Source organism: Grampus griseus (genome assembly GCF_964374135.1).
Source record: "Grampus griseus genome assembly, chromosome: 17".
Classification (NCBI taxonomy): domain Eukaryota; kingdom Metazoa; phylum Chordata; class Mammalia; order Artiodactyla; family Delphinidae; genus Grampus; species Grampus griseus.
Window position 1 is genome coordinate 769,306 of NC_139011.1, and position 22,908 is coordinate 792,213.

At 58.7% G+C, this 22,908-nt stretch overlaps 1 protein-coding gene across 6 annotated transcripts in view; it reads left to right on the forward strand.

Annotated features, from left to right (window-relative positions):
- LOC309835591 (plectin) overlaps positions 1-22,908 on the forward strand; it is a 54,352-nt gene that overhangs the window by 2,743 nt on the left and 28,701 nt on the right. For 2 of the 6 annotated variants that reach the window (XM_082675169.1, XM_082675160.1), the window contains exon 1: positions 17,127-17,693. The exons of 2 other annotated variants lie outside the window; for them this stretch is intronic. In XM_082675169.1, the coding sequence (XP_082531295.1) occupies positions 17,156-17,693 (538 nt within the window). In that variant the 5' untranslated portion in view covers positions 17,127-17,155. Of the gene's footprint in view, positions 1-17,126; positions 17,694-22,411; positions 22,559-22,908 lie in introns of those variants that run through there. 2 more of the 6 variants (XM_082675167.1, XM_082675168.1) reach the window with 1 other exon arrangement.

Sequence of the window (22,908 nt, forward strand, 5' to 3'; positions counted from 1 at the left end):
CATGAAGTACAGGCCAGGGCGTGGGGAGCGCCAGCGGGAGTGTCTGGTCGGTGTGTGTAGACTTCAAGGTTGTGTCATCAGGGCTGGGAGCAGAGTCAGTGTGGATGGGGGTGGGGAGGGGCAGTGGGTGTAGAGAGGGGAGGGCAGAGGGGAGGAATGTTGGTGGGGTGGGGGTTTGGGGGGGCAGGTGCTCCAGGCAGGGCTGGGGTAGGGAGCCTGCAGGAGGCACCCACCTGGAAGGCCTGCGTTGGTCTAGAGAAGGTGGGGCTGGAGAGGCGGACGGGGGTGGGGAGTGTCAGCGCATCTGCAGGGCACGTGCTTTCTTTAAGACTCAGCTGGAAGGGTTGCCCCACCTCCCTATCAGGCCCTGGGCCTGCCTGGTGCCATTGCGCCTGATGTCCTCCTCACGTGTCCCACCGTCTCCCATCCTGGACTCAGAGCTTGGTTATCTGTGTCCCTGGCACCAGCCCCAGGCCCTCAGCCAGCTCTTGCAGGGTGCTTGCATGGGTGAGTGGGTGAGAGCATGGGGTGTCATCCTTGGCGGCCAGAGCTCAGCTGGCAGGATCAGAGGCTGGCAGTTGGGCTTTTGGTCTGTGTTTATGGTCAAAAGCAAAACGTGCTGGGACTTCCCTGATGGTCCAGTGGCTAGGACTCTGTGCTCCCAGTGCAGGGGGCCCAGGTTCGATCCCTGGTCAGGGAACTAGATCCCACATGCTGCAGCTAAGAGTTCGCATGCCGCAACTGGAGACCCCGCATGCCTCAACTAAGACCCAATGCAGGCAAATAAAGAAGTAAATACTAAAAAAATTTAAAAAAGCAAAATGTGCTAGAAACAAACAAACAAGCATTGTGGAAGTATATGAAGAAAAAAGGTCAAAGTCACACCTTGGGCCCCTAGTCTCGCTGGCTGGGGTGACCATAGTGTGTGTGTGTGAGAGAGAGAGAGAGAGGGAAGGAGAGGGAGGGAGGGAAAGAATTCAGTGGTTTTTAGTGTATTAATAGACTTGTGAAACGGTCAGCACAACCCATTTCAGAGCATTTCCATTCCCAGCCCCTGGCAAACGCTGGTCTACTTTAGGTCCCTATGGATTTGCCTATACTGGATATTTCATATAAATGGAATCATACAATTTTGTGCCTGGCTTCTTTCACGTAGCGTAACGTTTTATCCATGTCACAGTGTGTACTGGTTCTTCATTCCATTTCATGGAATAACGTTCCATGGTATGGATAACCTGCATTTTGTTTCTCTCTGGTTAGGTTGATGGCTATTCGTGTTGTTTCCACCTTTTGGCTATTATGAATGTGCTGCTATGAACAGTGGGCCAGTTTTTGTGTGGATGTATGTTTTCATCTCTCTTGGATATATACCAAGGAGTGGAATTGCTGGAACATGTGATAATTCTATATTTAACTGTTTGAAGAACTGTCAGATTGCTTTCCACAGCAACTACACCATTCTACGATCTCATGAGCAGTGTATGAAGCTTCCAATCTCTTCACATCCTCGCCAGCACTTATTATCTGCCTTTTTGATTACAGGCATTTAGTCCTAGTGGGTGTGAAGTGGTTTCTCTTGATTTTGATTTGCATTTCCTGATGACTAATGTTGTTGAGCACCTTTTCTTTTGCATATTGGTTATTTCTATATCTTCTTTCCAGAAATGTCTATCCAGAGGCTTTGTCCATTTTTAAATTGGGTTTTTAGCTTTTTATTATTGAGTTGTAAGTGTTCTTCATGTATTCTAGATATAAGTCCCTTATCAGATAGATATGGTTTGCAAAAATATTTTCTGATTCTGTGGGTTGGCTTTTTATTTTTTTGATGGTGTCCTTTGGAACACAAAGGATTTTAATGGTGAGTTCGATTTACCTATTTCTTTCTTGGTTGCTTGTGCTTTTAGTGTCATATCTAAGCACTGTTGCCTATTTCAAAGTCATGAAGATTTATGGCAATATTTTCTTCCAAGAGTTTTATAGTTTTAGCTGTTACATTTAGGTCTTTGATCTATTTTGAATTAATTTTTGAGTATGGTGTGAGGTAGGGGTCCAACTTTATTCTTTTTTTTTTAAACTGTGCCTTGAGGCTTGCTGGGTCTTAGTTCCCCAACCAGGGATCGAACCCGGGACCCCCAGCAGTGAGAGTGCTTAGTCCTAACCACTGGACCGCCACATAATTACCCCAACTTTACTCTTTTGCACGAGGATACCCAGTTGTTCCTGAACCATTTGTTGAAAAGATTATTCTTTCCCCATTGAATGGTCTTGGCACCCTCATGCTTTTTAATGGGTACTATGTGTTCCATTGCATGGAAGTATCTCTGCTTGCTTATCTGGTCCCTTTACATGAACATGTGGGCTTATCGTTAAAAATGATTGTATTTCTAAATTGTCCTCTGGCGTAGATGAGCCAGCAGATACAAGGCAGACTAGTTCCAATCCCTTGCCAATTGATGGATGAGAAAATTCTAATTTGTTTTAAGTTGCATTCTTTGACTAAGTGATCATCATTTCATAGTTATTCACTCTTTGTATTGAAAAGCATTGTTCATTTCTCTGTAAGGTGTTTTGTTTTGAATTATAAGAGTTCTTTATTTATTATGAGTGTTAACTTCCTTGTGTGTTATCAGTGTTTCTAATTTTTCTTTCAGTTTGTTACATTTTTAAAAATAAATTTATTTATTTATTTATAGCTGCATTGGGTCTTCATTGCTGCACGCGGGCTTTCTCTAGTTGCGGCGAATGGGGGCTACTCTTCATTGCGGTGCGCGGGCTTCTCATTGCGGTGGCTTCTCTTGTTGCGGAGCGCGGGCTCTAGGTGCGCAGGCTTCAGTAGTTGCGGCGCATGGGCTCAGTAGTTGTGGCTCGTGGGCTCTAGAGCGCAGGCTCAGTAGTTGTGGTGCACGGGCTTAGTTGCTGCGCAGCATGTGGGATCTTCCCGGACCAGGGCTCGAACCCGTGTTCCCTGCATTGGCAGGCAGATTCTTAACCACTGTGCCACCAGGGAAGCCCAACAAAGAGGATTTTAAATATCTTTTCTCCCGCCTAACTCAGCTTCCCGAGGGCAAGGTCTGTGTCCTGTTGCACCTCCTTAATGTGGTTTGAAAATGAGCAGGTGAATGGGAGGGAAAGTGGACCCCGAGCTGGACCCCTGCAGAAACCCAGACCCCAGACTGGGCTGCCATAGAGTGGGAATGGAGGTGGGGGTGGGGAGCAGCGGGGGGGGTGGGGTGGGGGGGTGGGGGGTGGAGTGGTGCCTCTGCAGCAGGGGCGGTGGAAGAACAGGAGCTTAGCTTGGGGGCAAATAAACTGAGATGATCGTTGAGCCGGGCACCATGTGAAGACTCGAGTTGCTGGGGGACCAGGCTGGGCACTGTGCTTGGGGCCCTCGCGGTGCGGGGGAGGGGGAAAGCCTGAGGCAGAGGGGGAGCCTTCCCCAGGGGGTGGTCTGGACAGCCCAGTGAAAGGGAAGGAGCGATGAGCCAGGAGCCGGCTGCCCTTAGAGCGCCTGGCGTGGTCATAAGGGATATCGGGACCTTAGGGAGACCTGTTTGGGGGCGTGGTCAGATTGGGGGTGCCAAGGGGTGTGTAGGAAGTGAGAAGGGAGGTGGAGACGGTGAGGGGTCCGGCAGTATGTGAGAGGGAGACCGCCATCCAGGACGGGGCAGTGACCCGGAGGCCGAGCTGTCAGCAGAATGCAGCCTGGGCAGAACACTGGCTGGCAGGGGCCTGGGTGGCCCGAGTGCTGTGTGACCCTTCTCATTTGCCCAACCGCACATGCTGGGGGTGGGTGTGACAGCCCCTTGCCACCCAGGGCCCTGTGGTTCAGAAGGGGTAGAGGCTTCTACAGGTGTGGGGATGGGAAGGCGTGGGGGAGGGGAAGGCGTGGGGGAGGGGAAGGCGTGGGGGAGGGAAGGTGTGGGCGATGTTGCCTCCTGGCCTCCGTTTCCCCAGTGAGACCTGAGGGGAGCCGGCAGCAGGGCAGGGGTTGGCAGCAGGATCTGGGCACCTTGGGAACAGATGCAATGAGGCTGGAGAGGGCTGATGCAGGTGGGAGGCCAGGCGCCCCCGCCCGGCGTGGGGCCAAGGGCAGTGGCCAGAAGCAGGCTCACACTGGACAGGGAGATGCAGGGCTGGGAGAGCTGGTGCTGTGGCTGCCTGCAGGGGCTGTGGGTGGTGAGGTCTGGGACCTAACAGGGGCCTTGGGCTGGGTCATCTGGTGGTGGCCCCAGGTGATGGTGGCTGGGTGGAGGGGGAGTCAGGAACCCCTTCTCAGGTGATGGGAGGCAGGTGCCCACTTGCTCTCCATTTGTGGACCTGTGAAACTAGAACACATGTTGTATACTTCCAAAATACATTGGTGGGACAGGCATAGAGTAGACATCTCCTTTCTCAAAGGGAGAAAGAGAAAAGAATAAAGGGGTAACAAAGAGAAAAGAATAAAGGAGTCCCAAGCAAGTTTGAAATCCAGCAGGGCAAGTTCAATAGGTTTGAAGGCCTGAGAATACTCCTCTGTGGCTTGATGCTTTGCTCTGTACACGTTCAGCTCTGCCGGCCTCTGCCTCTGTGCCCATGGCTCCACCCTCTGGGCCCAAAGCTGTGCCCTTGAAGTCATTTTTCCTTTTTCTTGCCGGGCAGCATATGTTTGAAGCTGAGTAGCTCTGTCACCCCATTTCCTGCCTGTAGTATCCCAGAATTCCAACAGCTTTCCTTCCTTTCATTCTGTCTCTATCCTCTTGCATCCAAGCTGGCAGTGTTTCTGCTGATACAACATTCTTATACACCTTGTGGGTCTCCCATGTATGACACAGAGATCTGTGCCATCAGGTTAGAGGCTTCTCCACAGAGCTTTCCTGGATGACCCTCTCTATCCCCAGCTTGTGCTGCGAGGTTTGAATGCATCTGTGAGTCAGAGATCAAATCTCTTCAGAGGAAGATTGTCCAGTTGCATCCTTGTCTCTCTCTCCTAACAGTGAGTCTCCCCACATTAGCATCTTCTGCAGTCTGAACAGGCCTTGAGTTTCCCAATCACCAGTGCTGGTTCTTTTTTTGCTTAACAGTTCCTTCCACAGTTTACGTCTTTCCTCCTGCACTTTACCGTAAGGAACAGGTTAAAACCAGGTCACACCTTCCACACTTTGCTTTGAAATCTCCTCAGCTAAAGATCCAAGTTCATCACTTATAAGTTCTGCTTTCCACCCAACAGCGGAACACAGTTCAGCCACATTTTTTGCACTGTTTAATCGCGATCACCTTTCCTCCAGCTTCTGGCAGTATGTGCCTCATTTCCTTCTAAGTCATCACCAGCAGCATCTTTAACATCCATATTTCTTCCAACAGCCTGTTCAAGGCAATCTAGGCTTTTTCTATCATGCTCCTCAAAATTCTCCAGCCTCTGTCCATTACCCAATTCCAAAACCAGTGCCATGCTTTTAAATATTTGTCACTCCTGGTAAAAATGTCTTCATTAGTTTCCTGTGTCTGCTGTAACAAATGACCACAAACAGGTGGTCTAAAACAACAGAAGTTTATTCTCTCATACTTCTGGAGGCCAGAGGCCAAAATCAAGGTGTTGGCATGGCTGTAGTTTCTGTGACGGCTCTAGAGAAGACCCTTCCTGCCCCTTCCAGCTTCTGGTGGCTGTTGGTGTTCCTCGGTTTGTGGCTGCACCATTCCAGTCTCTGCCCCATCTTCACATGGCTTCTCCTCTGTGTATCTCTCTTCTGTCTGTTATGAGGACACTTGTCATTAGATTTAGGTCCCACCCAGATAATCCAGGGTGATCTCATCGTGACATCCTTAACTTAATCACATCTGCAAAGACCCTATTTCCCAATAAGGCCACAGTCACGGGTCCCAGGGATTTAGATGTGAACATATCTTCCAGGGGCCACCGTTCAGTGCTTTCCCTTCAAGCTGCCCTGCTGCAATGGTTGATTGGTGTTTTGTAAAACCTCCACATCTTTTTGTTTTATGCTTGTTGTTTGATTTTTTTTAATTAAAAAAAATATTTATTTAGGATGCACTGGGTCTTAGTTGCGGCAGGCGGGCTCCTTAGTTGTGGCATGTGGGCTCCTTAGTTGTGGCTCACTGGCTCCTTAGTTGCAGCTTGCCAGCTCTTTGGTTGTAGCTCGACGGCTCCTTAGTTGCAGCAGGAGGACTCCTTAGTTGTGGCTTGCCGGCTCCATAGTTGTCGCTTGTCAGCTCCTTAGTTGTGGCACTCAGGCTCCTTAGTTGTGGCATGTGAACTCTTAGTTGCGGCATGCATATGGGATCTAGTTCCCTGACCAGGGATTGAACCCTAGCCCCCTGCACTGGGAGCATGGAGTCTTAACCACTCCACCACCAGGGAAGTCCCTATGCTTGTTTAAAAAAAATGTGCACAGGGCTTCCCTGGTGGCGCAATGGTTGGGAGTCCGTCTGCCGATGCAGGGGACGCGGGTATGTGCCCCGGTCTGGGAGGAGCCCGCATGCCGCAGAGCCGCTGGGCCCGTGAGCGATGGCCGCTGAGCCTGCGCGTCCGGAGCCTGTGCTCCGCAGCGGGAGAGGCCACAACAGTGAGAGGCCCGTGTACCGCAAAAACAAAAACAACAAAAAATAATGTGCACAGTATTTTATAGTATAATTTAATTTATTTATAACTTTATAATTTAATATTATGAAGTATTTTAGGTACGTGTAACTTCTTTTTACTTAATGTTACAAGTACATCTTTCTATGACATTAATTTATAATATAATATTCTTTTATATGGTAATCATATCCTATTTAATCTCTTCCCATGGAACATTAGGTTTAGTTTTGTTTAGTTTTGTGCGGTTTTTTGGTATTGTAAACTGCTACATAGAAGAGCTTTGTGGCTGGATCATTGTGTGTCTATGGCTATTGTTAGAAATAGAATTTCTGGGTCAAGTAGTATGCAAAATTTAAGCTCTAGCTACACCAGGGTGCCGTGTTTTCACCTATCAGATTGGTAAAAATCCAGAAACCCAGAATTTCTGGATTGCATTAGTGAACTGGTGGAAACCAGGCCAATGAAAATGTCTGTCAGACCTAAGAACGCAGTGTGTGTGTGAGAGCCAAGGATGGCAGCCAGCGCCCTGAGGTAGGGCGGAGGCAGGGGTGCAGCGGGAGACCTCCCAGGTGTGGGGTCGGATGGTGCAGGCGAGGTGTCACTTTTTTAAAAATTAATTTATTTATTCATTTATTTATTTTTGGCTGCGTTGGGTCTTCGTTGCTGTGATCGGGCTTTCTCTGGTTGGGGCTACTCTTTGTTGCTGTGCAAGAGCTTCTCATTGCAGTGGCTTCTCTTGTTGTGGAGCACGGGCTCTAGGCATGCAGGCTTCAGTAGTTCTGACACACGGGCATAGTTGCTCCGCAGCATGTGAGATCTTCCCGGATCAAGGCTCAAACCCATGTCCCCTGCATTGGCAGGCGGATTCTTAACCACTGTGCCACCAGGGAAGCCCCGAGGTGTCACTTTTTGTGTTAAAAGGGGGGAAAACCAAGAATCATGTTTGTATTTATGTGACTTTCCACATAAAGAAATTTCAGAGGGATAAAGAGGAAGCCAATCCTGACAGTGATTTCCACACTGTGTGCGGGGTGGAGAGGGGACAATCTTGGGGGGAGACTTTTCCCTGTATGGCCCATGTTTGCGTCCGGGGAATAGTTCCTATTCAAACACAATATTTTTAAAAAGTTCCTGAGGTGTTCGCTAGGTACTACAGCAGCGCCCGAAAGGGCTCACTCCCTACACCTGCCCAGCACCCAGTGACAGGGTTTCAAACAGACAACAGAAGCTCGCCGATCTGATATAAAATCATGTGAGTGTCTGAAGGAGGCAATTATTAAGAGTCGGTGCAGCGGGGCTTCCCTGGTGGCGCAGTGGTTAAGAATCCGCCTGCCAACGCAGGGAACACGGGTTCGGGCGCTGGTCCGCGAAGATCCCACATGCCACGGAGCAACTAAGCCCGTGCGCCACAACTACTGAAGCCCGCGCGCCACAACTACTGAACCCACGCGCCTAGAGCCCGTGCTCCGCAACAAGAGAAGCCACCGCAATGAGAAGCCCGCGCACCACAACAAAGAGTAGCCCCCACTCGCCGCAACTAGAGAAAGCCCGCGCACAGCAACAAAGACCCAACGCAGCCAAAACTTAATTAATTAATTAATTAAAAAAGAAAGAGTCGGCTCAGGGCTGGCGGGGCCGGCGGTGGGGTGCGGGGGTGGGTCAGAAGCGCAGTTCTAGCTCGGGGCACAGTGGTCCTGCGAGGTCGGACCTCTGCATTGGGAATGTGAGTCTCCCCATGGGTCTGGTTCTTGCTTTGTGCTTGTGGGCTTTCTGAAGTTAAGTTCTCGCTGATTTTTATTTATCTTGTTCCAGAGTAGTTTCTGTCCTGCACTGCGAATGAAGGTTTTTCCCACCCTCTTTTGCCAGCTCGTTATTGGCCTATAAGAAATGTCTTGGGCCTTTAGAAGGGTGCTGAAAGGCGGCCACTCGAGTGAGCGCCTTTGTCGGTGCTGGTAGGTGGTCAGAGGCACTGGTTCAGGTGCTGAGGAGGTGCAGACTCTGAACGCTTGGCAGATCAGGTTAGAGGCTTCTCCGCATCCGGAGCCTAGGTTCTTTCCCCTCACACGCCCTGGATCAGCCTCACCCGCAGCTGAGCCCGGAGGCTTGCCCTGGCCGCCTGTGGGAGTGGCTTTGGGGGTGTCCCGGCCACCATGCTGAGCCTACAGCCCTGCTACTCCTGCTTCCAGTACTTCCTATGGGCGAGGCCCCTGGGGCGGTGGCGGTGGCCACTCAGATTTGGAGGGACGTCTGTTCTCATGTTAACGGTATGCAGCCAGCCGTCCCCATCCACGGTCTGCAACTGGGGATTTAAGTAATAGATCAAAAGTACTATTGGGGGGCTCCCCTGGTGGTGCAGTGGTTGAGAGTCCACCTGCCGATGCAGGGTACACAGGTTCGTGCCCCAGTCCGGGAGGATCCCACATGCCGCGGAGCGGCTGGGCCCGTGAGCCATGGCCGCTGAGCCTGCGCGTCCGGAGCCTGTGCTCCTCAATGGGAGAGGCCACAGCAGTGAGAGGCCCACGTACTGCAAAAAAAAAAAAGTACTATTGGGGTGGGACTTCCCTGCTGGTCCAGCGGTTAAGATTCTGTGCACCCAATGTAGGGGGCCAGGGTTCAATCCCTGGTCAGGGAACTAGATCCCGCGTGCTGCAACTAAGACCTGGTGCAGCCAAGTAAATAAATAAATAAATGTTTTTTTTTTAAAAAAAGAAGTACTGTGGGGGGGGGATTCTGGAAAGTTCCAAAAGGCAAAACTTGAATTTGCTGTGGGTGCTCAAAGACAGCTATTTACATTGTATTTTTTTTTTTAAAAATTTATTTTTGGCCACGTCGTGTCTTTGTTGCTGCGCGGGCTTTCTCTAGTTGCGGTGAGCGGGCGCTATTCTTCGTTGTGGTGCACAGGTTTCTCATTGCGGTGGCTTCTCGTTGCGGAGCACGGGCTCTAGGTGCGCAGGCTTCAGTAGTTGTGGCATGCAGGCTCAGTGGTTGTGGCGCATGGGCTTAGTTGCTCCATGGCATGTGGGATCTCCGCGGACCAGGGCTTGAACCCATGTCCCCTGCATTGACAGGTGGATTCACTGCACCACCAGGGAAGTCCCTGCATTGTGTTTACAACTATTTACATAGCATTTGCACTGTATTAGGTTATATACAAATACTACTCCAGTTTTTTTGTGTTTTGTTTTTTGCGGTACGCGGGCCTCTCACTGTTGTGGCCCCTCCCGTTGCTGGGCTGCGGCATGTGGGATCTTCCTGGACCGGGGCACGAACCCGTGTCCCCTGCATTGGCAGGCGGACTCTCAACCACCCGCCACCAGGGAAGCCCTACTCCAGTTTTTATAAGGGACTTGAGCATCCGAGGCTTTTGGTGTTGGCTGGGGTCCTGGAATCAATCCCCTTCAGATACTGAGGGTGCCTGGACCTCCTTTCCCAGTTTACTGGGTCACTTTGTAGAAATCAGAAATATTGGTGAGTTTTTATCAAATGAGTTATCAACAGTTTTGAGATCAATATACAGGTTTTCTCCTTCAATCTATTAACGAAGTAAACCTCTATTAATAGCGTTCCTGGGAAGTACCTCATCCTTGAACTGCAAGCATCCACTGCTTGGTTTCCCTGCGTGGACGCCTCTGACCAGGCCTGGGGTGCAGGGGTGCTGAGACAGTCATCCCTGTGTGAGAGCACTGTCCCCACTGTCCCTGCTGGAGGAAACCGCAGAGGGGTCTGTGCAGCAGGACGACACAGGACAGGACAGGACCGGGAGGCTCTCTGTAGCCCTGAGATAGAGCAGGTGTGGCAGCGGGGCTGTGGCCGCTGAGTGCCTGGTGGTGGAAGGCAGCGAGGAGGCCAGGGCTGTCTCCAAGGGGAGGAGGGTGGCGGTGGAGACAGTGGGAAGAGGACAGGTTTGCGAGATATTTGGGGGGGCAGAATGATGGGACCTCCTGATGGACGGAACATGGGGGTGGGACCCAGGGTCCCTGCCCGAGGTCTCTGGCGGACACCTGGTAACGGTGCAATTTTTGAACTGGGCTACAGGGAGAGAGAGCTGGATGGGGCCCAAACGGGAACCCTCTATGCCTCCTGGGCCATCACCAGGACCCTTGGGGCCCTGGCGGCACCCACCGCAGTGCTGTGGACCTGGCCCTGTGGGTGGAGCCGCACAGGGTGGCTGGTCTAGCTGAGCTCCCGCCTTCGTCAGCCAGTGGCTGCCCACGTGGAGGAGCGTTCTCCTCCTGCCCAGCCTGGTAGCTTCCCCAGGTCAGGGTCAATGCCAGGTGACGGCTGTGGGGTGAGGCCTGGTGGTGCAGGTGAGATGGCCCTTGTTCCCACTGCAGGGAACAGGCACAGTCTGTAGCGGGGTCTCACTGGGTGATTATGGGGGACCCTGTGTGGATGGTGTCTACCGGCAGGGCCGACAGCTGTCACATATCACCCCTGCACAGGATCACCTGCCCACCAGTCACTAGTGAGCCCCGGTAGGGCAGGCTGCCCAGGGCTGGGCACAGGAGTGAAGCTGGGGAGCCTTGGTGAGGAACACGGACGGGAAGGCGGACCGGGCCTTGGGAGCAGGGGTGTGGTCTGAATGGTGGGGGCTGTGACCTGGGGCCACACCTGCCAGGGTCTCAGGAGGCTTGTGAGGAGGGGGTGCTTTGTCGCAGACAGAGGGGCTGGGAAGGAGGGGGCCTGGCTGTGGCGTAGGGGCTCAGCTTGGGTCGCAGGAACCACAGGGGTGTCAGCTGCCTCCTGGAATTTGCAGTAAAGCTTCAAGAGCGTTCAGCCTTGCGCATGAGGCGAGTCCCTGGTGCAGGCGACCTGACAGGACCCCGGCTGGGCGTGGGGAAGCCGTGCCGGGTCAGACAGCCTGCTTTCTTGAGGACCCTGGGACTAGATCTCCTGGCAGCGAGACCGTGAAAGCTGAGGACTGTCGGGAGGGCCAGGGCCGTTGCATCTCACCCACCAGAGCCACACTGCCCCCATCTCTTACCCCCAGGCCCTTGCCCACTGCAGTCCGAGGGGCCTCCCTGGTCCAGGGGAACCCCGCCTACAGCTCTGTGTCCAGGTGCCCTCCACGCACACGTTCTCTGGGGTTGGCCAGACTCCTCTTCTCTTGACCTGGGGCCTTCGTATGTGCGTCCGCCTCCTTTGCTGGCTAGCTGCAGCCTGTCTTTCCACGGCCCCACTTTAGCTGCCCCTTTCTCTGGGAAGAAACCAAGGAATGGGCTCAGTGTGTCCCGTGGACTCTATCCTGGGGCCGTGGCCACAGCCCACTTCCCAGGCCACACCATGTGGCTGCCGTTTGGGGCAGACTGGGCAGGGGCAGGCCAAAGGCCTCTTCACTGGCCACCCCTTCTCTGTGAGCCCTCATTTGCAAGTGGCTGCCGGTGACTGCAGTGGCCACTCTCGGGTGGGCAGCGTGACTTGAGGGGGCAGTTAAGGGCCTGGGACATTCCTTCTCTGTCCCCATGGTTCTGAAAAGTTAGGAAAAGCCACCTAATTGCGCCTGATCCTTGTGTTACCCCATTACTTGCTTTCTGCCCTCATCTTTTCAGTAGCTTAAAATTATAATCTTATAAAATTCAATTATACGCAGTTTTGTTTGTTTTTTTGGCCGTGCCGTGTGGCTTGTGGGATCTTGGTTCCCCGACCAGGGATTGAACCCTGGCCCACAGCAGTGAAAGCGCTGAGTCCTAACCACTGGACCGCCAGGGAACTCTCAATTATATGCAGTTTTAAAACTAGAACCAGCACTAATTTTGTGTGTGGGTGAGTTTTCCTATAGTTTTTAGTTCTGTTTAAGTATCTATCTGTTTCATTTGAGATCTAGTTAGGAAGTACTCTTCAGTTACAGTTTGGATTTAGGTTCATCTGGACGTGGCTAATAAAAAAGTAATAGGAATTTAGATGTAAGGAATCACAAAGTCCTCTATTAATTTCTCATATTCCTGTTTATCCCAGGTCTGCCGCTGTTTTTTCCTGAGACCTGCCTGTGCCCCGGACTGGCTGAGTCCTGAGAGGGGCAGGGATGGGGTTGTGAGGGATCCTAGAACATCAGGCCTTCAGCCAGTATAGGGCTGCACCCGCTTCTTTGCTCATCAGCCGGTACCTGCGGGCACCGCGCTCCCCCCCACCACGTCCTGACCCAACACATGGTGGGCCTGCCTGTAGGAAGAGTGGTCGCCTAAAGGCAGCGGCCTGGCTGGGCAAGGTGTGGGCCTCAAGGGGCCGGGAGGGGCCTTGGGGTGAGGATGGAGGAAGAATCTGGATGTGGGCCTGGCAGGAGACGGAGGCTGTGTCTGTCCCCCACAGCCCAGCACAGAGGACCAGGGTGGGGCGGGAGGGCCCAATCCTGGGGCTTACGTTGAAGCCGCGCTTGGGTGCGCGTGCCCGAGGTGTGGGTGAGGCTTGCGCGGCTTCCTGCGGCACCGTGAGGAGGGCAGAGCTGACCCCACACCAGCAGTGCCAGCGCTGTCATTCTCCCCAGGGGGCAGGCAGTGACAGTCAGTGGCCAGGAGGCTGATCCTGTCAGCAGTAGGGGTGGTGGTGCAAGGAGACTGCTGAGCCGGACAGTTGGTGGCAGGTGGACAGACTGGAAGGTGGAGCCACCAGGACCTGTGGGGCTGACCCATGGGGGTGAGGACCCTAGGGTGTTGGCCTGAGCTGCTGGGTGGTAGATGGTGGTACATCCGCAGAGCCGGGAAGACAGGAACTTCCCAAGACAAGCTTCGTGGGTCTTTGCTGAGTTGGAGAGGCAGAGGCTGAATGTGTCACCTTGGGAGTCAGAGTGTCACAGGACCGGGTGAGGTGACCCAGAGGCGCATGTGGGTGGAGGAGGGCCCCCAGCTGAGGGGAGAAGGCAGAGGGCATGGAAGTGGGGGGAAGTGAATGGTGGTGATGAAGGAGCCTCCAGCCTCTGCCCCGGTGGGATCTACCTTCTCTCCTCACCCAGGATGCTGGCTGGGGAGGTCGCCAGGAGGTCCAGACCGGTGGGTATCTCCTGCAGGGAGTGAGTGGCCATGACTTCGAGGCCAGGAGAGCCACGTGCAGGAGCGGCTAGGACGGCACTCTGAGGGTGGCCCGCGGTGGAGGCCCAGGGACTGGGGGGTGGCGTGGGCCATCCAAGCACGCCTGGATCCAGCCTGATGGCGTGGCAGTCCGGCTGGAGTTACCGGGGTCAGGTGACCGGGAGCAGGGGTCTGGAAGGATGGGGGCGGTGTAGACGGGAGCAAGCTCGGGCCGGCCTTGCACTGCGCATTGATTAGTTGAGGCTCCGCCCCGGCTGGCAAGCCCCGCCCCACGCCTCCCGGCTCCTCCCCCAGGCTGCGGCTCTGGCCTGGGCAGTGCAGTGCGGGGCTGGACTCTGCGTGGCGGCCCGCGCACCGCCCTCAGCCCCGGCGGAGACATGGACCCCTCGAGAGCCATCCAGCATGAGATCAGCTCCCTCAAAGGTGCGGGCCGGGGATGGGGACCGAGCCGGGGGGTGGGGAGTGTGGACCAGGCAGTGACCTCTGGCTGGGTGCAGCCCCCACAGGGCAGCGGTCGGGGTCTGCCGCCTTGGGGGCAGCTTTGTGGGTGGGGAGCCGGAGCCGCAGGAGACCCCATGTCCGTGTTCTGCCGGGACTCCACCTGGCGCGAGGTCCGCCTGGAGCTGGCGGGGGTGACTCCAGCCGCAGCCCTGCAGTCCTGCAGCCCTGCAACCCTGCAGCGAGTGTCGGGGGGCGGGGCGGGCTACTGCAGCGGCGGGGGCGGGGCGGAGGTGGGAGCCGGCCTCCGCCACCTCTCGGATCCGCACTTTCTCTCCTCCCGAACTCTGCCGAATCCCGCCCCGCTTGTCGGCCTGCCCCCCAGCGTCGAAGGGGACAGGGCAGGGCCTTGGGGATCGATCACTGGCGGGGGAGGCGCCAGGCGGGCTGGCCCCGGGCAAGTCCACACTGCGGTTCTTTGTTCCGGAATGGGGGGGGGGCTGGGGGCTGCCCAAGGACCCCGACTGGTTGCCCTGGAGATCCGGAGGGACCTGGAGTGGGGTGGAGGAGGCCGCCCTGGTTGTCCGCCCCGGTCCTTCCTGTGCTGAATCAGCAACTGCGGCTGCGGTTCCCGCAGGGTGGGGGCAGGGCAGAAAGGGGTGTTCTCCCAGCCCTGGGACCTGGGGGGCGCGGGGGTGGGGAGATGGGGTAGAGGGAGGCGTGCCGAGGCCGGCACCGCGGGCCAGACCGGGAACGTCTAGTTCCAGGCTCCTGCCTGCTCCTCCCCTCAACCCCCGAGGGCGGGGCTGGTGGGAGGGAGGGGGATTCCCCTTCGTGCCCCGCCCACCCACCCCCCACTTTCTTCAGCGTTGCAAACTGCTGCCCTCTCCTGCGGGGATGGCGTGGGTTGTCACGGGGCTGAGGGGCTTGGCCAAAGACCCGTGCAAGTCTGTGTGGAAGGAGGAGAGACCTTAGGTCTGGGGGCCTTGGGTGTGGCCTGGAATCATTTTGGGAGGGGGCATGCTGTGGGGTCGGTTTGGTAGGAGGCTTGGGGGTTGAGAGGTTAGGTCGGGGAATCAAACCAGGGAAATGTGCGGTGGACGTATGGGGTGGTTAGGAGGGAGAGGAGGTCAGAGTGGGGCTGTGGGGTGGGCAGGGGAGTGCACGGGAGATCGGGGTGGGGCAGGGGGAGCGCAGGAGGTCCGGGGGAGGGCTGAGGGTCAGGCCAGGGGTGGGTCTTCCGTGGGCACAGGGCCGGGCCGGGCCACTGGCCTGAGTGCTGGCCTGAAACCACAGCTGGTGTTGGTTCTCTAAGCCACAGCCGTGGTGCCCGGCAGGGTCCGCAGGCGCCACTAGTCTGAGGGGGCGTGGCCGTTGCCCACTCCAGCGCCTGCTGGGCGTCCTCCCCGAGCCGGCGCCCCGCCCTCCCCGGCCGGTGTCCCGCGGGGATGGTCCCCTTCCCGCCGGCGGAGGGAGAGCGGCGCCGCAGAGCTGGCGGGCCGGGCTGTGGGAACAGTTGGCTGTGCCTGCAGTTTCCTCTGCCACAACTCTTTGTGTGTGTGTGTGTGTGTGAGAGAGTGTCTGTGTGTGTTGGGAGCCGGCTCTGCACTGCCATGGCAACGGCCTCATAAACCCGCCCCCATGCGCAGCTTGTTGGCCGCCTGCCCGCCCGAGCCTCCCACCTCGGGATCCCCCCCCTTCCGCCCTATTTATAAACAGTTCCCGAGTTAGCAGTGCTGGGAATGGGTGTGTCCGCTTGGGGGAGGGGAGAAAGCGCGGGTGCAGGTGTGAGTGGTGCAGCACCAAGTGGGAGAGCGGGGTATTGGGTGGAATGGGGAGGCGCGGGATGTCCGTGGTTGGAGCCTCAGCTCTGAGGGCCTAGGGTGACTGCTGGGCGTGGCCGGGCCAGGCTGCAGGGTGTTCACGTGGAGCACACAGCCCCTTCACCCCCTGCTGCTGGTCCCCCTTTCACTGGGGCCCCCGACCCTCTTCTAGCCTGGTGCTACTGTCCCCTCCTGTCCAGCTGGCTCAAAGGAGGCACTCAGGCTGCCCAGGGTGGGGTGTCTCCTGGCGGCAGGGGCTCTGGGCCGCGGGTGGCTTTGGGTCCCTGTGGCAGCTGAGAGCGTCTGGCCTCCAACAGCTGGCCTGGGGCGGTGGTGGATGGAGGCCACTCAGAGCCCCTACCCTGTGCCCTGCGCACAGTGCTTGGACTCTCAGCCGACTCCCTGTTCCTGGCCCACCCTTGATCTGGCCTGGCATGGCAAGTGTTAAGGAGGGTGGCCGTTGTCTGGGTCCGACATTTGGAGGTGGGGGCTCTGTCCCTTTGCCTGCTTGATGGCAGGCAGCCAGTGGTGCCTCCAGCCTGTCCATGTGCTGCAGCAGCTGCCCCTGCCATTCCCCTCAGACCTCTGCCCCCCCCAAGACCGCAGCTCTTCCCTCAGCCCTTGAGTCCCCCCAAGACCTCAGCTCTCCTCCCTTAGACCTAGAGGACCCCCTGCCCAGACGGCCCAGCCCTCCTCTTCAGGTCCTTGTGAATCCCTGAGGCTCTGAGACCACAACCCTGAGTTGGGTCCCGGGCCTAAGGACCCTCCTGCTCTCTCCGCTCCCGCTTCCCTTCTGCCAGCCTTTTAGATTCTGGGTCCCCAGGCACTCCCGTCCACCCTCCCCCTAATCTTAGGAACCCTGAAGGAAGTGTTTAGAAACTGATGTAATTTCTGACGTGGAGCCGCGGGCCTGGGAGGGGAGGGGACCTGCCTTGGGGATGGCCGCTGCTGCGAGGTGCCCCCCACTCTGCGAGGGGCCCTGTTAGCTGAGGGTGGGAGGGGCCGCCCTTGCTGCTGAGTCAGAGGGGGCCGGCCTGGGCGTCCTGAAGGGCGGGCAGGCGGGAGGCTCGCGCAAGCGGTGGGCAGGCCGCAGTGCCGGCAGGAATCGCACGGAGCCGGAGAGCCAGGCGCCGCGAGCCACAAGCCCGGAGCCCGCGCCCTCGAGCTCAGCGCCACGGCCTGCCTACCCTTCGGCCCCGGTTGCACCTTGTGCCGAGGGCGTCTCCTGGACCTCCTCCCTGTGCCCCGCCCGCCGCCCTCGACTCGCCAGCGCCCTCGACTCACCGGCTCAGGCAGCCATGGTGGCCGGCATGCTCATGCCGCTGGACCAGCTGCGGGCCATTTACGAGGTGCTCTTCCGCGAGGGTGTGATGGTGGCCAAGAAGGACCGACGGCCCCGCAGCCTGCATCCCCACGTGCCCGGTGTCACCAACCTGCAGGTCACGCGCGCCATGGCCTCCCTGCGGGCGCGGGGCCTGGTGCGGGAGACCTTCGCCTGGCGCCACTTTTACTGGTACCTCACCAACGAGGGCATTGCCCACCTGCGCCAGTACCTGCACCTGCCGCCGGAAATCGTGCCCGCCTCTTTGCAGCGGGTGCGCCGCCCTGTCGCCATGGTGATGCCTGCCCGCCGCACCCCCCACGTGCAGGCCGTGCAGGGTCCCCTGGGCTGCCCGCCCAAGCGGGGGCCGCTGCCAGCCGAGGACCCTACCCGTGAGGAGCGGTGGGTCTACCGCCGGAAGGAGCCTGAGGAGGGGGCACCTGAGCCCCCTGTGGTGCCCGCCACCACACCAGGGACCCTGGCGAGGCCTGGCCGGGAGCCTGCCCCAGCCGCAGGTAGCTGTGTCCTGGCCCCAGGGTGGGGGATGGGAGGGAGTGCTGGGGCCGGGGCCTGGGCCTGGTGGGCTGGGGTGGGCAGCCAGTGTGCAAAAGCTTTGCTCCCGCCAGCAGGGGGCGCTGTTTCTGCCTGCGCGCTCTGGTCAGTGGACCCACAGGGCTCCTCCTCCTGGCTTGAGGACCTTGGGGTGGGTAGGCCAAGGAGGAGCCGGTGGGTTACTGCCAGCCCATCCCCAGGCACACCCCGGAGCTAGGGGTGGGGCTTGTGGTTCTTGGACTGGCAGGACCAGCTGTTAACACAGCCCTGGCCGCACCCTCAGCCCTCTCCCCAGCGTTGCCCTTGTCCTATGCCCTGCTCGCCCCCCCCCCGCATCCCCCCCCAGCCCAGCGACTTGTCGGCCCTGAGGCCCTCTCAGCAGGAGGTGGGGGCATGCAGAGGAGGTGCTGGGATGGGACAGCGGTGTAGCTTCTCTCCAACAGTGTGGGTGACTCCCTGACCTTTCTGAGCCTTGAGTTTGTCCAGTTGGGGTGGCACCTGCCCCCATGGTTGTGTGGCACAGACGTGATACTGTGACTGGCCGTTTGGTCGGCTTGGAGTTGGTGATGGCCTAGACGGGCAGCCCTGGGTTGGGGCGAGAAGAGCAGACCCTAGGTAGGAACATCTGCCGCGGGGCCTGAGGCCAAGGCATGGCGGGTGCAGGGCCCAGCCTGGGGTCTAGGCAGATCCTTCCCAGCGGGAGCCAGGTCTCAGAGGATGGGACAGGTCCTCTTGTCCCAGAGGTGGCCAGCAAGCCCTTGCTGTGTCCCTGCTCTGTGGCATCCCTCTGTCCCTAAGCACCTGTGCTGCAGGACCCAGATGGGCAGAGGGTCCCGTGCAGCTCGAGGCTCACACGTGCGCTTCTGGAGCTCATTGGCCTTGGCGTTGAGGTGGGGCAGCCCGCACCTGCTTCCGTCTCTGTGTCTCACTACCTGGGGAGGAACTTGGTTTCTGAGGGGTTGGCAGGGGGGCCTGGGGTGAGGCTAGCAGGGTGGGTAGGAGTTTGCCAGGTAAATGAGCGTGGTCTGGGGACCCAGGCGCAGGCCCAGGTGCTGAGCGGAAGCGCCGGCCCTGGCCTGGTCTGGGTTGGACCCGCAAACTCGGGCCTAGGTGTGGGAGCCCATCTGGGAGGATCAGTGAGGCTGTGGGCAGAGGGGCAGCCTCGGGCTCACCACACGGCCTCTCCAGCTCCTGTCAATGGGGTGACAGTGACACCCACAAAGAGTCAGTAGTGCTTCGCTGGGTGCTTGGTCAGCTGTGACCAAGCACCCGGTGGCCGGCTCTCGGCCTGAGCCTTCTCCCCCAACCTTCACCTCGCTGCTGCCCCTACCCTGCTCAGTGGCTGGTGGACAAGCCTTCTCCCCCTTCTTGGGTCGGGGGTGTGGTGAGCTCAAGCCCCTCCCTCCGCTTCGCTCCTTCCTTCCTTGTCTGTGGCCTGGCTGGGCTGGGTATGGTGGCTGGGCGGGCAGTTGGCCGTGGGCCAGGAGGGGAGACTGGGTGTGGCTGCAGTGGGCAGAGCGGGGGTGGGGGGTGGGGGGGACCCCGCAGCCCTGACGGAGGTGACTCAGTCTTCCCTTCCCGGCCGCAGTCGCCGGTGGCAGCTCAGAGTTTCCAACAGGAAATGAGCTCCAGCTCCAGGATGAGTCAGGGCCGGCGGGTGTGGGCTCCCCTTCCCCTTGGTCCCTCAGGCCTAGCACAGGATCTGAGTGCCACTCTGGGTACAGGAGGACGCCTAGGGTGCCTTGGGTGCTGGGTGTGGCACAGGCTACATCCAGGTCTGCAGGGGTTGTGACGCTCCACACGCTGGCTACGAAGGTTCTGATGACATTTAGAACCATCGACTTCCCAGGGTTTTAAAAATTATCATGTGATGAGCCACACAGCCGCCTCCTTCCTCACAGCCTCGCCCCCCAGTCAGCTTGCAGAAGGACCAGGTCAACAGCCCCTGGGGCCAGCCGCCCTGCTTACCAGAGTGGCCTTGGTCAGGTGGACTGCCTGTGCACGTCCAGCCCCGGCTGGGGAGTGACGGACGCTGCAGGGCAGTCAGCTGTGCCTGCCGCGCCACGGTTCCCACCGTGAGGCCACCCGCCCACCTGTGCCCTGCTGGTCTGCTCCTCCGAGTGGGAAGGTGTCCACTCGCTTGTTCAGCCACTTACCAGCCAGACCCAGGCCGAGTCCCGGCCCGGGAGCCCCCAGCGTCTGGGGATGGGCTGGATGCAGAGCTAGCAGGGAGGGCCCCTGTGTGGAGTGACGAGGACCACGCTTGGCCAAGAGCCGCCTGGCAGGAGGAGGGACAGAGGGAGGCCAGGTGGCGGGAGGGCGAGGAATTTGGGGTTGCTTTGTGTGATAGAAAACTCGTGGAATGGGTTTTTATATATGAATTTCACTTGTTTCAAGTGGTAATGCTCGGCGTGGCTTAAAATTCAGAGTGAACTGAACCTTCTGTAGAGAAGAGGTACCGTCCGAACGCCCTCAGCACCTGTGCTGCTCCGACGGCGTCTTACACGGCAGACGCAGGTTGCCTTCGGGGTCTTGCTTCTCCTGACCCCGCTGTGCACCTGGCTCTCCCACGCGGCTTGTCCCCCACACAGGGGACACAGAGTCAGCGCACAGAGCTGCCGTGCTCCTTTTCACGGCGCGTGGCGCCCCAGCCCGCCTTCCGTGAGTCTGGGCTGTCTTCGGAGAAATCTGCAGAACTCTGGCAGGTTTTCTAAGCAGGGCGCGCGGGGCACGATTAGATTTGTCTTCTCCTGGGTTCTGCGGTGGCTGGGCAGGCCAGCGCCCGGGGAGGGGAGGAGCGCAGAGGCTGGGACTCAGTGAAGAGATGTCACCTTTGTCAGGGCTGGAGGCCGTGGTGGCTGCGCCTGAGCTGGTCGTGGGGGATATGGCGGGGAGGGGTCCAGGAGGGGCCGGGGAGGCGCAGGCTGGTGGGGCCTGTGCAGCAAGGGGGAGGCTGCGGGGTGGGCCGGGGTGGGCCGGGCAGGCACCAGAGGGAGACCGGTCCTCTGGCCCCGCCTGAGGGCTCAGGGGCTGCAGGCAGGCTGGTCCGACCTGTTGATCCGCTGAGCTTCGGCTCTGCTGGGCTTGCTGACTAAGGGGTGGCCGTGAGGAGGAGCCACGGCTCCCAGGGCTCCAGCGAGCCTGCCCTCCGCCTCCCATCCTTTCCCTCCTTCCTGCCTTCCCTTCCTTTCCTCTCTACCAGTCGGCAGCCATGGACAGGTTCAGCATGGAGGAGCTGATTCAGCTGGGCCAAGGTAGGGCAGGGCTGGGCGGGGGCTGCAGGCCTTTGGGAGGGAGGGATCCAGGCCTCTCCCCTCCAGCCTGTGGCCGGGCCCTGGAGGGGCAGGACTCGAGACTCGGGACTCGGGGATGGGCACGGCTCCCTCTCAGAGGTGCCCGGGCGTGTGTGGTGTGGGATGGAGGCTCTGGGAGCTGCAGGCCGTGCCCCAGGTCCCTGGCGGGGGGCGGGGGGTGCTGCCCACCACCCTCGAGCGAGGGACACCCTTGCCTCTGGGAGTGGTTCTCCCCCGGCTGTTGACTCCTCTGAGGAGCCCAGTCCCAGCCTCCAGAGCTGGCTGCTGCAGGCCAGTTTCCTTCAGAAGTGAGTTTCTGAGGCACGGGGTTGATGGGCAGGAGGCTTGGGTGACCTGGCCCTCCACCTCTTCACCCCTCCGGTCCTCTTATCGTTGCCCCTGGCCTCCCCATGTGGACCAGGGGGCCTCTAGCCCGGCGGCCAGAGGCCAAGTGTGGTTTGCCGTGCTTTGCTACAGGCTGACCACGCACTCCAGGCAGACCGCCGGGGCTGACATCACAGCCTTGTGTGACCGAGGGTGAGCCCCTCATCCTTTCTGTGCCTTGGTTTCCTCATCTGTACGATGCAGTAATACACGGGGCTTACTCCGTAGCTTTCTCTGAGGATTGGAATAGAATGGTGCTGGACACAGGGGAAGCGCTACAAAATGGGGTACCAACCCCAGTGCTCTGTCTGCTCGGGCCTGAGGGGTCCAGGCTGCTGGGAGGAGAGGGGAAGGACCGTGACCCCCACGTCCTGTTTCCTGAGCGCACTGAGGCCTGGGTCAGTCCAGGATGTCATGTGGGCCGGTACCTCGGCCCCAAGCGTTCTGCAGACCCGCTGCTGATGGGGTCTGGGTGGGGTCAGCGTAGACACTGGGACTGTCCTGGGGTGGGGAGGCACGGCCCGAGCTGGGGGGCGGGTGCTCACGTGGCCCAGCCCGATTTGACCTGAGATGTCACCTTGGGGAGGCCGTCCCGTCCCTCTGGGCCAGGTGTTGCGTCCTGTGATTTGTGCAGGGGGGTGGGGGGAGCCCTTGCCTGTGTGGCCTTTCCGAGTGCTCCCCCATTGCTGTCCCTACCCCACGAGGCCGGCAGGGCGGGGCTGTGCCCCATTCAAGGGGGACGTGAGCCCCCGAGGCCCACATGCCGCTGCTCGGCCTGTTCCAGGAGGCTTCTTATTATTAGAATCACCCGTGGGAGCCTGGGGGGAGCGTCGGGTGGTGGGGTGGTGCCGCCCAGTCAGCCTGGGCTCCAGCGAGGCTCTGGGCCCAGGTGCCCTCGCTCTGCACGTCATGTTCTAAGTCTGGACACATGACGGGCCTCGCTGGGCCTCCTTGGATATTTATATCCCCCGGGCCCCCTGCCCACCCCTCCCCTCCCCCACGGACACAGGCACTGCTGCTGTCAGCGGCACCACCGCCACTGCCGGGCTCACTGTTCCCTCCGAGGGGCCTGTGACCCTCCCCACACCCCGCACCCATTCCCAGTCGGACCCGTGGGCTCCCGCCACTGTCCCCAATGAAGATTGTGCCGGGTAGGTGGGGCAGCCTTCGAAAGCCTGGCTGGGGCCGCGGGTGGGAGGCTCTGTCCTTACCTCTGTGCACGGTCTGCTCTCCAGGCCGGCACCTGGGCCCCTCCCCCGCACCCTGTCTGTTGTCCTGTGGCGGGTAGGGGCGTGCGTCGGGGCTCTGGCCGCTTGTCTTTGAGGGTGGTTAGGTCAGCTGCCAGCCTGGGAGGCCAGCGAGGGCTGGGGTGCTGGCAGCTGTCACCAGAGGGTACCCTTGGAGGCAGAGTGGGGTGCTCGGGCACCACGGTCGCCCTCCTGGTGGGGGTGGGGGCAGGACTGTGCTGAGGCCGCCCAGGGCCCAGGCTGTGGGGGGGGTG